This window comes from Littorina saxatilis, linkage group LG1 (assembly GCF_037325665.1).
Source record: "Littorina saxatilis isolate snail1 linkage group LG1, US_GU_Lsax_2.0, whole genome shotgun sequence".
Lineage (NCBI taxonomy): Eukaryota > Metazoa > Mollusca > Gastropoda > Littorinimorpha > Littorinidae > Littorina > Littorina saxatilis.
This window is the reverse complement of record NC_090245.1, coordinates 13,115,607-13,132,209: the sequence shown is the minus strand read 5'-3', so window position 1 is coordinate 13,132,209 and position 16,603 is coordinate 13,115,607. Positions and strand designations below refer to the sequence as shown.

Here is a 16,603-nt window from a genome sequence, read left to right as displayed (position 1 = left end):
AACAGTAACACAAACTCAATCACTCCGTCACACATACACACACACAGTACATACACACACACACACACACACACACACACACAGAAAGAGCATAGGTAAAACTGTGCAAGAAAGCGAGACACTAGATCTAGATCTGTCTGTCTCCATGTAGCCTACTTACATGGACACGACTGCCAAATAGTCTTGGCCCGCTCAAAATAACAATCACCGAGACTTTCAGTAATTCCATCGCGTGACGTCTAACCCTCGTACGTCATAATGTGACGTCAATGTAATATGACGTCTTCAAATGTTAAAGTTTCTACCACAGACATACACACGCACAAACACACACACACACACACACGCACACACACACGCACGCACAGACAGACAAAGTTACGATCGCATAGGCTACACTTACGTGAGCCAAAAAGCGTAATATGTATCGATTGGAGATTGGATTTCCCTTCTTTGAGTCATGTGACGTCAGAGGCCTACAAAACTTTATAATTGGGCGTTTCAGGTTGACCGAAACTTTAAAGGAACTACAAAACACACGCCATGTGTTTGATTGCATGTATGGGTGCTGTTCAATGTCAAAACAACAACAAAGTCAGTCCATGACGTGTGTTTTGTAGTTCCTTTGAAGTTTCGGTCAACCTGAAACGCCCAAATCATAGTACCTGAAAGGAATTCGATCGATACATAAATGTTATTTGCGTGTTTGACCATTTTACACAGATCTCGACAGTCATTGTTCACCTCGACCGCTATCGCGGTCTCGGAGAACAATGACTGTCTCGATCTGTGCAAAAATGTCATATTTTGGTCAAACACGCAAATAACGTATAATCATCAGCGTACAAGATCATTTTCAATAGTCTTTCTTGATTAGTACTATTGGCTGATGGCAAGAATACCCCTTTAACTGACTGATCTGCCCTCATCTTGACTGCCAGCAGCTCTAACATGGTGAGAATGAGCAGCCTTGTCGAATTCCAGCGTTCATTTCTATAGGTTCTGACAACCACCCCATATAATTTACACAACTTACTGTTTCGTTCATGAGCGTAGTGACCCATCTAACAAAAGTGTTACCAAAATTGAAGCGTTTAAAGGCATACATTATGTATTCTTTTGATATTGTGTCGAAAGCTGCTTTGTAGTCTAGAGCTATGAGTAGCCCTGGTTTGTTCGTTTGTTTGAGATGTGTAATTATATCATAACTTGAACTTGAAATTTACTATGTGGTAGGCTGTGTAGCCTTTACATAGGTCCTATTACTAGACTGTAGCATGCGTGGCGGGCTATTTTACAATCTAGGCTAGGCAGGTAGGGTTGTACATAGAAGTACTGTGGCGCCAGAAATTGTCTATCCTGGTCTTAAAGCTGTTGACTGATGGCGCTGTTACTGCCTCTTCAGGCAAACTGTTCCAGGTGTTCACTACTCGCTGGGAGAAGATCATCAATCATTCTAACTGCTGTGCTACTATTTCTGCCTTTCATAAAACCAAACTGATTTTCATGAATTATTGTTCCAAGCACACTTTTTAGGCGTACTGCTAGACACTTTGCCAGTAACTTATAATCTGAGTTTAGTAAAGATATTGGTCGCCAGTTATTCAGATCATCCCTTGAAAGTTGCTTCCCTTTGTGTATTAATGTTATAACTGCTCTCTTTTGGGTCGGAGACATTTGACCATTATCAAAAGCGGCGTTCAAGGAACACATAACCATTGTCTTTATCTGACACCAGAAAAATTTCATAAAACCAGTTGTTAGACCATCTCCGCCTGGTGCTGAGCCATTTTTCATTATTTTTAAAGCCTTTGTGATTTCATCTTCAGTTAAAATGCCCTCAATGCTATTTTTCTGTTCTTCGGTCAATTGTGGAACTTCTACGTCTTGTAAAAACATTTCAACATATTGTTCATCAAATTTAATTCTTTTTTTGTATCTATTTGAATAAAAACGAGTTTGCTCTTTTACAATATCTTGTCTTTTTTTCAATACTTGTCCCTCCTCATTAGTTAGTCTATCCATTACTTTACTATTTGCTCGAGCCTTTTCTAGGTTGAGAAAATATTTAGTGTTTTTTTCCCCGTCTTCAATAAATTTTACACGTGCCCGTGCATGGGCACCTTTTGCTTCTCTAATCGCATACAATTCCATTTCTGTTTTATACTTCTCCCGTTGATCAACTAATTCTTTGTCTGTCGGGTTAAGAGCCAAATTCTTCTCTATCTCATCTAATTCAGACTGTAACTCTGCTTTTCTTCTGTTTGATAATTCGTTCTTAGTTTTACAGTATGCCATGCACCATTCCCTTATTTTAATTTTGCAGAGTTCCCAAGCAAAGAAACAAAGGCAGTTTCATGCAGTGTGGGCGCTGCCTGGATAAATCTCACACAACAGCAGAGTGCCCCAACCCCATCAAATGCCGCCAGTGTCTAAAAGACAATCATCAAGCTGGCGATCCCGTTTGTGACATGACCCCTGACATCTCCCCCGAATTCATGCGCCCTCCACCTCCCCCTCCCCCTCCCCCCCCCCCCAAACCCCGTCCAGAACAAACACACTGACGAAGGAACCAGAGGCCCCCTGCAGACAACAAAGTCCAAGCCCTTCTACCAGTAGAGGGAGGCCTAGGGCAGTCAAGTCGAAGCAAGTCTCTGGGCAGAGCACCCTGCATTTCAACAAGCGAGACAGCAGCTCAGAAAAGCGATTGCGTTCTCGATGTGTATCACCGAAACAAGACAGCAGCCCCAAACAACAGGGCAGCAAACAACCGAGACTGACAATGCCACAAACACCCGATAGCGACGGGAAAGAGAACACGTGCGACACGGAGACGACAGGGCCCGACACAGCAACACACACAGCTTAGGCAGTCTTTTGTGCTGAACCCTGACCGTACTTCCCTGTTGACTTGTGATTTTCACGTGCTACGCGACGACGGCGATGTTAAAGGACTATGAATTGGCTTTGCGACTTAATTACACTCGGGTTTAATGAATAGCGTTTCGGTATGTTTTCTTAATGTAAGAGGATTATGTAACAAAAGAAAAAGAAGATCTATATTTGATTTATTAAAAAAAAGAAAATATGATTTGATATGCTTGCAGGAATCATATATTACGGACGACGTGAAAGATCAGTGGGAGAGAGAATGGGGCGGAAGGGTGTTTCATTTTTCAGTTTCCTGTCAGAGCATGGGACAAATTATTCTCTTAAGAAAAGTTTTGGTGGTGATGCAGAATTAGTATTTAAAACAGAAAGAATTCTGTGCTTGAAAATTACATTTGAAAACGATTTTCTTTATTTGGTGAATATTTATTTTCCTAATAATTCTTTCGAAAAAAAGTCAATTATGGGCACAAGTTAATACGTGTTTTGAAGAATTCGAAGGTGAGAAAATAATTTGTGGGGATTTCAATTGTGTTTTAAATAACGAGATAGATATTGTGAGTGGTGAAAAACATAAAAAGTCTGATGTTGTTAATTTTCAAATTGTTTTGCATAGTAACGATTTGAATGATGTTTGGCGCTTGTTTCATGCCGACGAAAAGGAGTTTTCCTGGAGCAGGAAGAGCCCTTTCATAGCCCGTCGACTTGACTATATTCTTCTCTCTGGTGGCTTGTTTGATAAAACATTAAATTGTGACATGGTCTCAAGTACCACATACAGATCACCGATTAATTGAGTTGAAAATTCAGTTTGTGAACATAGTACACGGACCTTCTTACTGGAAATTTAATAATCAGTTATTGCGAGACAAAGGTTTTGTTGATTTAATGAATAATTTGATTGATGAATTTCTGTTGCAAAATAAATGTTTATGTGATTACCTAAAATGGGAATTATTAAAAATTCAAATGCGGGAATTTTGCACAGCCTATGCAGCAGGAAGAAAGCGAAAACAAAATAATTCCCAGCTTTCTCTTCAGAAGGATTTGGATGAAACGGACACTCTTTTAGCAAATAATCCACAAGATCTGAATCTGTTAATGAAAAGAGAAAAAATTAAAGTAGAGCTTGAGCTCTTTTCATTGGAAGAAGCCCAGAGTGCCCAAGTTCGCTCTCGCGTTCAGTTCATAGAAGAAGGTGAGAAGAACACAAAGTATTTTTTGAATTTGGAAAAAAGTAAAGCTAATATGAAAATTATGGATCGTTTACAGACAGAAGACGGCAGGGTATTTAATACACAGAAAGAGATTATGAAAGAACAAGTACGATTTTTTAAAGACTCATATGAAAAAAGCGCGGAATTTAACCAGATGAGCGCAAACGAATTTGTACAAGATTTAAATATACCATTTCTCTCCAATGACCAAAAAGGTGAATTAGACTCGGAGATTACCAGTCGCCCCCTGGGATAGAATAATAGTTTGTTCTGCCATTGTTTAATTTGAAACTTTGAACTTCCGGCGGAAAGGAAGTCAGACAGACAAAATACATTCGTGTCACACACAACTATTGGTAATTCTGGATGAGTCCATCTCTCCACAGAGGGGGGCTCGCGTGCTCCAACATTATAATGAGCCAGTACAAAATGCTGCAGAAAAAATGTAAACAGGTTTTCTGCAGTAAAACAACAGCACCGTTTTACTGCAGCTTTCTTGATTTCAATTTTACTGCAGTAAAATGTTTTGCTCCAGAAAAACCCGTTGCTTCGGCGAAAGATGACATGCAGAAATGCTGCAGAAAAGACAGTTTTTCTCCAGCATTTCTGTTTTTCTGCAGAATAACTGAATAAAGTCATAATCCGCTAAGGATAGCCTTGGCCGGGTAGAAATTCTATAGTTTCCAAGTCCATGGATACAGCTCGCGTAAGAAGATAACGTCGAAAGGCTTTGACGTCAAAGCATATGACGTCATCCCCTCTCTGCGGTCTTTCTCTCTCGCGCGATGCGTATGTGTGCATTTTGTGCACATGTGTTTGTTACTGTAAGTGTGGGTGTGTGTGTGTGTGTGTGTGTGTGTGTGTGTGTATGTGTGTGTGTGTAAGAGAGAGAGAGAGAGAGAGAGAGAGAAAGAGAGAGAGAGAGAGAGAGAGTGTGCAAGCAAAAACGTGAGAGAGAGAGAGTAAGAGAGAGAGAGAGAGAGAGAGAGAGTGTGTGTGTGTGTGTGTGTGTGTGTGTGTGTGTGTGTGTGTGTGTGTGTGTGTGTGTGTGTGTGTGTGTGTGTGTGTGTGTGTAATAAAGAGAAAGAGAATGGCTGTGCCGTGTATGTGTATGTGCGTGTGCGTGTTCCGAAGTTTGTGTGTATATGTGTGTGTGTGTATGAGTGTGTATGTGTGTTTGTAATGGTGTGTGTGTCCGTCTGATTATAATGTGCGCATGTGTGTGTTTTGTGTGTATGAAGTTTGTGTGAGTGAGTGAGTGAGTGCGTGTGAATGAGTACGTGTGAGTAAGTGAGCGTATGTGAATGTGTGTGTGTGTGTGTGTGTGTGTGTGTGTGTGTGTGTGTGTGTGTGTGTGTGTGTGTGTTTGCAAGGGTGTGTGTGTGTGAGTGTTTGACTTGGGGTGTGTACGTATGTGTGTGAGAGAGAGAGAGAGAGAGAGAGAGAGAGAGAGAGAGAGAGAGAGAGAGAGAGAGAGAGAGAGAGAGAGAGAGAGAGAGAGAGAGAGAGAGAGAGAGAGAGAGAGAGAGAGCGTAGTTGTCCTTCGCGGGGGATATGCAAAGCCTTTGCATTGCACTTCTACTTAATTTGTAATATTCACTGAGACGAGGTGTGTAACCTCTTTATTCCTCCTTTCTTCAGTTAAAGGCACAGTAAGCCTCCCGTAAACCATCACAGATAATCATACTGTCAGGCTTTTACACACTGTACAAACACCCTTCCATTTGAACGCTCACCAAACGGGAACATCCTAGGTGCCCTACGTAAAGAGCGAGCAATTTTTAAAGAATTAATTTTGCAGATTGTCTCGGACTTTTTGGACCCATCCTGAACTCAGGTCAAAAATGAGTTACTTCCCTTCGGGTCTCATTCTATCGATGTAAACTGGCCATAGCCGCGGATCGATGATTATCAGAATGTTTTTGGACCGTGGTGCATTTTTGCGCTAGACCTAACTTTTAAAATCTAAATGATAAATTGACAGCTTGTTACACAAACATTCTTTAATCATAAAAGAATTCTTTTTTCATCAAGACAAGATCAGTACAATTCGAAGTTGTGAAAGTTTGAAAAAAGAAAAGCCTGGAAGCAGGGTCACGCAAGGGTCGTAGCAGACGACGGTTTATGCATATCGCCGTTCCTCTCAACAGTCAAAAGCCATCGCTAGAGTTCTTGTGAACCACAGCCGTTTGTTTCGTGCATAAAAACGTGCTATTGTAGATAAGCTCACATCGAGTCGCATTCAAATGACTAACTGACGACTACATTGTGAAAAAGGGAAACTGGATCACACGGGTTCACGATGGCTCAGGGGTAAGATAAACCACGCAAATTTTTTTTTTTTAAATTGTTCGCTCTTTACGGAGGGCACCTAGGATGTTCTTAATCGGTGAGTGTTTAAATGAAAGGGTGTTTGTACTGTGTGTAAAAGCCTGACCGTATCTGTGATGGTTTACGGGAGGCTTACTATGCCTTTAATTAGCAATCTGCTTTATGTGAATTGGGATAAGATATGTAATTTAATAGAAAATTTTAATAATAAATTTTCATTTGATTAATATACTTACCCAATTCACATAGTGAAGTCCCTCCCGCCTACCCCGCTTTAGATCCCCTAAAAATAAAAGGGCGCTTAAAGCCGCGATGAGTAAAAGATGGCGGCGAGAGCATGCGTTCGCAGTGCATGTTGGGAGGTAGCCTTGACCTGGCGTTGTCATGTGACCGTCAAGGCCATTCTATTTTTAGGGTTACTTCCCCCCTTACCAGGGTGGAGCGTAGTTCAGCGTTCTAGAATTAATCTGAAGTAAATTGCTATATGTGAATTGGGTAAGTATATTAATCAAATGAAAATTTATTATTAAAATTTTCGATTCATAGCTTAAAATTCAGAGGCATGTAAGCCTCCAAATTTGCAGAACCTGCACTTGTAAGTAAAACAAGTCATTCATTTTAGATCCCTTTGAAGTCACGGAATGAACTGTACCTTTGTGTACGATTGCATTTCGTTTACATGCGTCAAAGACGGAATTATCCGTGAATTGCGACAGGGGACACAACTCTGTCGTGTAAATGATGTCCCTTGGTTGAAAACGTTAGCTTTTTGGCGTAATTTGCGTCGATTAAACAACCAAATTAATAAATTATGCTTAAGTTTAGAGCTCAATCCGTCAATTAATTTCACGACAAATGTTCTTAGGCTTGTTTACAGGGACTTGTATCAAAAATAAGTAAGAATGCCACTGAGTTCTGAGCTATGAGTTTAGCACACTAAAGTTCAAGATTACCTCATAACTTACAATTTTAGGCATGTATTCTTCACCCAAGACGGGTATGACGATTTCTCCCACACATGTGTACAGCTTTCGCTGTTGGATGTCTTGCAAGGTTTCCTGTGCACGTTTTCTGGCAAGTGCCCGTTCTTTGGCACGTGCCAGTTCTTTTGCACGTTCTTCTGGCGTCAATTCTGCACCAAGTGGACGGTCTTCCTTGCTCAGCATGATTTGGTGAAATATTTCGTCCGTGAGGTTTGTGTAGGCATCCATATGACCAATACACTCAGATATGGAGTATTCACTGCTGAATGTTAAAAACGTTCATTTGTAAACAATTCGTTCACAACACACACACGAACACACGCACCCACTTCAACATTGTGCAGCTTCATTGTATCTGATCAATCCGATGTGAAAGATGCGTGTAAAGCATAGTTAACCAAATTGTAAATGACGTAAAAACAACAATAGATTTTCCATTAAAGTGTCGACATCGCAGAATTTTTGTGATCTGTATGGGTTATGTCGAACGCATACAAAATAATGTCTCTTTACTTTGACACGACAGTATCCTCGGAGGCCGTTTGTAAACACTAGCACTAGTCGCTCATGTCAATAAAAAAGCGATCATTAGGTTTCGAAAAAGTAATACATTTTTGCTTTCTTATTTTTGTCAACGTCTCGTCTTTTGGTATAGCTTTATCATTCATCAACATCGGAAAGTGATTGCCCATCAGGAGAAATCTTCAGTGTTTATGGCATGCACATTATGAGATGAAAACACAAATTTGACCTTACACGTCATACGATTAAAAAAAAACACTTGCAAAGATCGCCACCACAAGATAAGTTCTTGTACCTGCGGATTGTTACAATCAAAATCCTACGACAACAAAACATCTTGCAATCACACACATATCAATGAATGACACATTGCTCTAAAAAAAACATTATCACAAACACACGCATGGGCACACACACGCACTACATAAAGCAAATTGCACAATAATACATTATGACAAACATACGCACTCACGCGCGCGCAAAACACGTACGTGAAAAACTATGTACATACAGTACATGGGACAAAAATGACCATCAGGCTTGAAAATGTATTTTACGGTAAATGTTTGCGGAAAAGGTGTGTCTTTAGGTTTGATTTGAACCGAGATAGGGAAGAGCAACTGCGAAGGTCAGCGGGCAGTGAATTCCAAACAGAAGGGGCCTGATACTTTAAAGGATTTCTTTCCGTATGTTTCCAGTTTAAATTTTGGTACTTTGAGGAGCTTTTCCGGCAGAGCTGGACCTGAGAGGGCGAGAGGGCTCGTAGATGCTCAGTACTGATGATGGAATGGGGGAAGGAGATTTAAGTTTATGGTTGCTATATAATTGCGCGCTGGTGCAACTGTCCGTAAAATAGATGCACGCACATGGCAGCTTTTGCTTTTGGTCACTGAGGGAAAAGAGAACGACGACTGGAAGAAAAAGAAGAAGAAGAAGAAGAAGAAGAACAACAACAACAACAACAACAACAACAACAACAACAACAACAACAACAACAACAACAACAACAAGCGTGCAAGATGAAAAAGGAATACGAGGAGGGGTCAGTCACACGCTGCTACGCAGCTGTTCTGTGCTTGCTAAAAGTTGGCTATTTGAATGGGATACACACGGTAAATGAGACCCCGAGACCCCGAATACTCTTGTGAAATGCCATGTCCATGCAGTTAGTCTGACCTCGGCACTTCCTGTGTATGTTCTCTTTTGCTTGCACTGTTTATACAATCCCATCGTCTATCCCCTCGCTGTAGCGGTAGATACTCAAACTGCACTGTGGTTACAGAACAGCGGGACAGCCCCTCCCTGCCCTCTACTTCCTCCCTCCCGTCTCCTCCCTCCTCCCTCGCTGGGGCGGGGAAGTAGCTCAGTTGGTAGCGCGCTGGCTTTGTATCCAGTTGGTCGCTATCAGCGTGAGTTCGAACCCCACGTTCGGCGAGAGATTTATTTCTCGGAGTCAACTTTGTGCAGACTCTCTTCGGTGTCCGAACACCCCCGTGTGCACACATGCGCACGAAAAAGATCCCAAGTTCACAGCGAAAGTCTCAGGGCTTGGAAAACACGAAGACACGCATGCATCATCTCTCGTCTCTGATTATCATGATCGTATTTCGATACTTTGACGAGACAAACCCAATGCTGGTGTGTCGAAGAAGACAGCCACAGCGGGCTTGTTCGAGTCAACGTATCACACCATATCTTCAGCATATTACCAATACCTGTCCCAATATAGGCCAACTGGTCTATGAGGACGTTAAACCCTTAATAGTCAGTCAGTCAGTCCTCCCTCGCCAGTAAGCCGTGCTTTTATTTGTTTCGTGGAATACTCCGATGCGCTTAAACCCTTTAAAAAATACTAGCATTTGATGTTACCCTTTTTGCGAGTATTACATGGTAACGTATGGGTGCGCGACAAAATGTCAAGGATCAAAATGTCGAGGCACAAAAGGTCGAGAACATTTGGTCGACAGTCAAAAGATTAAGAGTGACAGAAGGTCGAGTGTGACAAAACGCCAACAGCAAAAGTTCGAGTGGACAAAACGTCGAGCATTGAAAAAGGTCGAGGGTTGAAAAAAGGTCGAGGGTTGAAAAAAGGTCGAGGGTTGAAAAAAGGTCGAGGGTTGAAAAAAGGTCGAGGGTTGAAAAAAGGTCGAGGGTTGAAAAAGGTCGAGGGTTGAAAAAAGGTCGAGGGTTGAAAAAGGTCAGGTTCTTTTTCTGCAAGGACACCAATATTCTGTGCCCGTTGTTGCTAATTAATTAATTATCATTTATGATCCATACCTGAAGAAAACGCTGCTTCGAGTGCCTTTTGTGTGTGTTATAAATTAAGTGTTCTTTTTTCTTACGAACAGTAACTTGATTGACCGGTGTTTGTTTGTGTTCACGGACCCACGATTTTGTCGGTAAATAAAGCGTAATAGGGTTAACGGTAAACACAGCTCCATACTCAACAGATTGTGAGATGACAATATACATCACGCATTTTACTGTAATAATTCGGCTAAACGCGCGAGTTTTATTTATTTTTTTTTCTTTCCTCTTTCTCTTAATTTTTGAAGCACAGTTCAAAGTGGGCGTGTGTGTGCGAGCGTTCGTTCGTTTGTGCGAGCGTTCGTTCGTGTGTGTGTGTGTGTGTATGCGTGCGTGTGTGTGTGTGTGTGTGTGTGTGTGTATGCATGCGTGTGTGTGTGCGTGTGTGTGTGTGTGTTTCATATTTAAAAACCACCCCTGGACCTTTTTCAATCCCTCGACCTTGTTCAACCTTTTGCCTTCGAGATTTGATCACACTCGACCTTTCGTCACACCCGACGTTTTGACCCTCAACCAAATGTCCTTGACTTTTTGTGCCTCGACCTTATGGTTCTCTCCCATAACGATATATATACGGTTATAGAAGCCCTACTACTTTCACATTTCACTTAATTGCCTTTTAGCTAGACGTAGACGCACTTTAGAGGCAAAAATTCAACTCTTACATCAATTTCTACATGTACATGAATTTATCTTAATAAAATCTGCACCAAGACAAAAACATACAGGACGTTTTTGTTTGTATCTAGTTCTCTCAGGACTCGGAGCTTGGTGTAAAACTTGTATGTATTGACGTGCATCAGTTAGCTTACTCTCGGACCCGCCCAAGTAAGGCCGAGGAAAGTTTAGCTTTTACATCTATTTGTATGAGCTGCAGGAACCCCGGACGACAACAAAACTGAAATAATCGCTTTATATTGACAACGAGCATTAAACACAGCGTGAGAAAACATCAAAAAAGTACTCACTTGTTATCTCCAGGGATTTTCAGGAACACGTTTGCTGCTTTCATCGCATCAACCAGCCTAATGATGTTAATAAAATCAAATTCTTTTAAATATGTTCGTTTTCGTGTAACAACAATAGGGAAAAAAACACTCATGTAATTTTTAATTTTCAAAAAGGGCTTCTTTTCTGTCATCATGTGCTAGATTAAAGGCACAGCGCGCCTCCCGTAAACCATCACAGATACAAACACCCTTCCATTTGAACGCTCACCCAACGAGAACATCCTTGGTGCCCTACGTAAAGAGCGAGCAATTTTCAAAGAATTAATTTTGCAGATTGTCTCAGTAGACAATCAGACCGTGGTGCGTTTTGGCGCTAGAACTAACTTTTACATTCTAAATAATAAAATGACAGCTTGTTACACAAACATTCTTAAAACATAAAAGATTTATTTTTTCAGCAAAACAAGATCAGTACACCTCGAAGTTTTGAAAGTTTGAAAAAAGAAAAGCCCGGAAGCAGGGTTACGCAAGGTCGTGGTTCTCGAAGCAGACGACGGTTTATGCCTATCGCCAGTTCCTCTGAACAGTCAAAAGCCATCGTGAGAGTTCTTGTGAACCACAGCCGTTTGTTTCGTGCATAGTCAGAGGTACATAATAACCTGCTATTGCAGATAAGCTCACATCCAGTCGCATTCAAATTACTACCCGACGACTGCATTGTAAAAAAGGGAAACTGTATCACATGGGTTCACGATGGCTCAGGGGTAAGATAAACCACGCAAAAATAAATTCTTTGAAAATTGCTCGCTCTTTACGGAGGGCACCTAGGATGTTCTCAAGCGGTGAGTGTTTAAATGAAAGGGTGTTTGTACTGTGTGTAAAAAGCCTGACAGTATGTGATGGTTTACGGGAGGCTTACTGTGCCTTTAAATTTAATAGTGGCCCCGACTGAAAATCGTACTTACGATTACGTAGTCGTCCTACAGCTGATAATACTGATCAGAAGTATATGGGCTGTCAAAAAGGAACGAATAAATCATCTTAAGCTTTATGTATCAGTTAAAAATCAGAGCAATAGTAAAGAAGCAAGACTGTCTTTCAGCCACTTTAAAGTAAACATTTGTGGGAATAACCACAATTACAACACACACACACACAAACACACACATTTACTAACATGAGTTCAACTGCTTGCACTGTTTTGTGCTGGTATGCTCTACGGTGCAACGTGAAGCGAGTGTGGAACAGCTGGTACATGTTGAAAGCCTCCTGAAACACCGTAAGCAACTAGAGTTAGCCGGGTGAAGTAAAAAGCGAGGCGATTGAGTGCCTCACTTTTTTTATTTTAACAATAATGATGGATTGTTCGATCCGCACTTACAATTTAATAGTAGTTTGAGCTCTAGCGTTTCATGTACACAAGGCCTACACCTCTAGATGAACCTGTTGCCACTTATCTCGTCATCGGCGCTGTTCCGGAAATGACCTGCGCTTTGTCGGAATTCGGCCAACAATGGCCGTCATTGTAGGAACTCCAACTGTGCGCTACGCGATTCTAGAACTGTACCGCGCGCATGGTGATAATTCTGCTCTTTCTTATAATGCGACTGAAAAATGATATAAGTCATGTTGGCCTATAATGATCCTTGTGTGTTAAAATGATCCATGCTTATAGTCTTGAAAAACCAGATGCATTGAATAACGCAACAAACCAACACATTTTTTTTTAAACTTTTGATAACTTCAGGCTGGACCAACACTGATCAATGACACATCCCACACAACCAAAACGGACCAATTTGACGTAATCAGTTTTTAACGTTTCAGATCTTACACATACAACAACAAAAATGTTCCGATAGAACTTCTCACGGGTAACTATGGTAACTATCGATTGTTATGATTGTTACTCAGCCTTAATTGATTCCAATCACGCAGTCTTTCTGGACTGCAGAGAAAACATTACTTCCCCTGACTGAGTGCAGGATCTTGATACGTAATATGCAAGTATAGTGCGCTTTTGGTGTGATTGATTGTTGCAAAATATTGATTCAAAAGAAAGATCAGTTCAGCCTGTTGTAACAAGCTAACATCTACCCTCCAAAAATTCATTATGTTCAAAATAGAGCTGCATGAGCTGATTGTCAGAGGATTGTTACACAGTACGTTAACCCCCTCCCCACACACATCAACACCATATTTAAGGCTTCCCCTTTATGAGACCTTATTTTTTTTTAAATACATTATTCATAACCTGTGAAAAGAGTCTGCTTTTGTGACAGTTGAAGGGATGCCATTTCTAGAACAAGGCAGCTCGTTTCGAGAAATGCTGCGCTTTGTTGGAAATCAAGTGAGGTTTCAGGAATTCCCGAATATTCCAACTCTGCCCCGGATTCTTTCTTTGAGTTCAACATACCTTGTCCCTGTAGCAAATCTGGTACTCCCCTTTTACTTTGATGACACGGGCAAACTTGATGAATCTTTTCAGGTCAAAACTGCTGGTCATGCCCAGATGATGACAGTCACGTTGGAAATAGTCCCACTTGTCCACATCCACCCCGTTACGCTTGTTGGCCACGATCTGAAAATTAAACAGCTCAAAATGAATACTCGATAAATTCAGTTCCATAAATGAATACTCGATAAATTCAGTTCCAATCTGACCATTGACTTCAAAGGCCCATATAAGCCTCGTTAACCAACAAAACAAACGTTGAAAATGGTTGATTTTAATCTGTCTCACAAAGCCCTTTATGTGAACATGACATTCACCGCTCACAATAACTTGCTTTTCAATTTTCTGTTTGAGTTTCAAAGAAACCTGCTGCTGTTGCTGCTGCTATCTGTAGTTGCTACTGATTTGCACACGCGACTAATAATGATATGAACTTTGGGTTCAAGTCAGCAAGAATGTGTAAATTCCGAGAGGTCGTCAAGGCCAAACGTGTCAAGTTTAACAAGTCTGTAAGAGAGAGAGAGAGACAATGACAATGACAATGACAATGACAATGACAATTCTTTATTTTACGAGGGTAACAGAATAAGCATTGGTATACCTTTTTGCATCTGGCCCTCGCCCTAAAGAGGGACTAAATCTACTATAATAACTACTACTACATACTTACATAATTAGTAAAACAGTATAAGTTTATAATAATAATAATAAAGATAGCTTATATAGCGCCGCTTCACAAATTTAACTATGCTCTTAGCGCTGTACATCGAGATATAACAATTTCAATAATATAAATACAAAGATGATATTATAATAATACACATTTACAAATATCACTCACGTGCATACATCCTCGTGCACACCACGCGCATACACACTCCCACTCATTAACAAGTGCTTCCATCCCCCTGCCACTGAGATGTTCATATACCCCCCTGGACAAGCTCACACCATGTCCGTCTCCTCTCTGGACTGTACATACACTCAGCAAGAAAAAAAAAGACTAAATGCAAATTTCATACAGAACCCTATAGCTCAATCAAAGCTGAAGCAACTATACAAAAAAGACACATTCAAACAACAAATCTAACTTCACCTCTAACAGTCTATAAAGATGGCAAGGACAATTTACAAGGATTCGCGAAAAAGGTGCGTTTTAAGGGAACTGCGGAAAGAGTCCTTAGAAGCAGAATGGCGAACGGAGGAAGGGAGAGAATTCCAGACAATGGCAGCCGCAGAAGCAAACGAGCGATTTCCAAAAGAAGGCAAGCTTCGCTCGAGAGTTTCCAGTTTGCGACTGTCAGCGCGTGAGCGGAGGTTGTAGTCAGAGGGATTGTCATATGTGACGAGCAGTTCCTTGAGGTATTTAGGGCCATCTTCAAATTTGGCAGAGAAACAGATACAAGCAAGCTTGTATCTGATACGAGCGGACACGGGAAGCCAATGAAGGGAACGAAGAAGTGGTGTGACATGATCAAACTTCTTAGAACGATATATCAATTTGGCGGCAGAGTTTTGTACCTTTTGGAGTGACTCGACAAGTTTTTGATCACAGCCATAGAACAGGCTGTTGCAATAGTCTATTCTGGATAGAACTAGAGAACAGGCTAGAGTTTGAGCGGCTTGGGGGGTAAGATAGTGGCGGATAGAACTGATTTTCCTTACGTTACTGTACGCAATTGTGCGGATGTTTTGGACGTGCTGGGAAAGGTTGAGGAAGTGGTCGAAGGTAACGCCAAGATTAGTCACAGAAGAGACAAAGTTGACGTCGCTATCACCGACATGAATGCTAGAAGGCAAAGAATTTTCAGGGAAAGATCTGTACTGGGACCTGACAAGCATGGATTCAGTTTTCGAGTCGTTTAGCTGTAGTTTGTTAGCCGTCATCCACGCCTTTACAGCAACATTGTAGTTTATAAATGTTCATGACAAGGTGCAAAGCAAAAATTTGCAAGTCAATTAGAGTCAGAATACTATGCAATAGTACATCAACTCTGCAAGACAATGGATATTATGCAGAGCATCATAATTTCGTGAACAAAACAATAAATCAAAAGTGAGTGACTGTGTCCCAATTAAATGACATAACAATCAAGAATAAACTATTTTCATTAAATGGGATATATATTTGTTTTTGAAAGAATCTGTGCTGGTAGCTTCCCGTAAGACATTCTGAAGAGCGTTCCAGAGACGGACACCTGAATAAACTAGACTAGACTTAAATAAGTCTATCCTAGGAAGAGGAGTGTTAAATTTCATAAGGTGGTGTGAATTCTTCAAAGAGAACTTTGAACAAATGGTTTGGGGTAGAGTTTCGGATATAATTTTATGCATACAGATTCCTTTGTTAAAAAGCAGTCTTGACTTTAGAGGTAAGATCCCTAAATGTATGTAGCCTAACTCTGTGAGGGTAGTGTGCTTTAGTAATACTACTTTTAGCGCTCTTTTATGTAATCTGCTAAGTGGAATTTTCACTTGCTGAGTCCCATAGAGTGGATGCGTAATCAATAACAGATTGAATATGAGCAATGAAGAATAACTTTCTGGTGTGGCAGTTCAGGAAGTGTTTAATTCTAGATAAGAGAATACACTTTCTTTGACAACACTTTACTAAGTTGCTCTAGAGAGAGAGAGAGAGAGAGACAGAGAGAGAGAGACAGAGACAGAGACAGAGAGAGACAGAGACAGAGACAGAGAGACACAGAGAGACACAGAGAGAGACACAGAGACAGAGAGACGGGAGAGAGAGAGGGCTGGAAGAGAGTAAGGCAAAAAAAAAATGTCTGTTTACGGTAACCCGACCGACCCTAGTTTTTAGGCCCGACCCTAATCTTTTTTTTTAATCGTCTGAAAAAAAAATGAAAAAAAAAAAAAAAAACGCATCCAAAATAGAGCTGTTTGTGCTCAAACAGCAGACGACAGAAGGGAGGTAAGCTCAAAGTACTGTTA

The 16,603-nt window shown here is 40.9% G+C and overlaps 2 protein-coding genes across 2 annotated transcripts in view; both read right to left on the bottom strand.

Annotated features, from left to right (window-relative positions):
* The window catches only part of LOC138962256 (deoxynucleoside triphosphate triphosphohydrolase SAMHD1-like), a 285,667-nt gene that overhangs the window by 221,043 nt on the left and 48,021 nt on the right, over window positions 1-16,603 (bottom strand). The window lies entirely within an intron of this gene.
* LOC138965362 (uncharacterized) overlaps window positions 1-16,603 on the bottom strand; it is a 66,962-nt gene that overhangs the window by 24,629 nt on the left and 25,730 nt on the right. The window contains exons 13-16 of the mRNA XM_070337531.1: window positions 13,616-13,869; window positions 12,377-12,468; window positions 11,218-11,274; window positions 7,403-7,682 (exon numbers count right to left, since the gene is read on the bottom strand). Coding sequence (XP_070193632.1) covers window positions 7,403-7,682; window positions 11,218-11,274; window positions 12,377-12,468; window positions 13,616-13,869 — 683 coding nt within the window. The remainder of the gene's footprint in view (window positions 1-7,402; window positions 7,683-11,217; window positions 11,275-12,376; window positions 12,469-13,615; window positions 13,870-16,603) is intronic.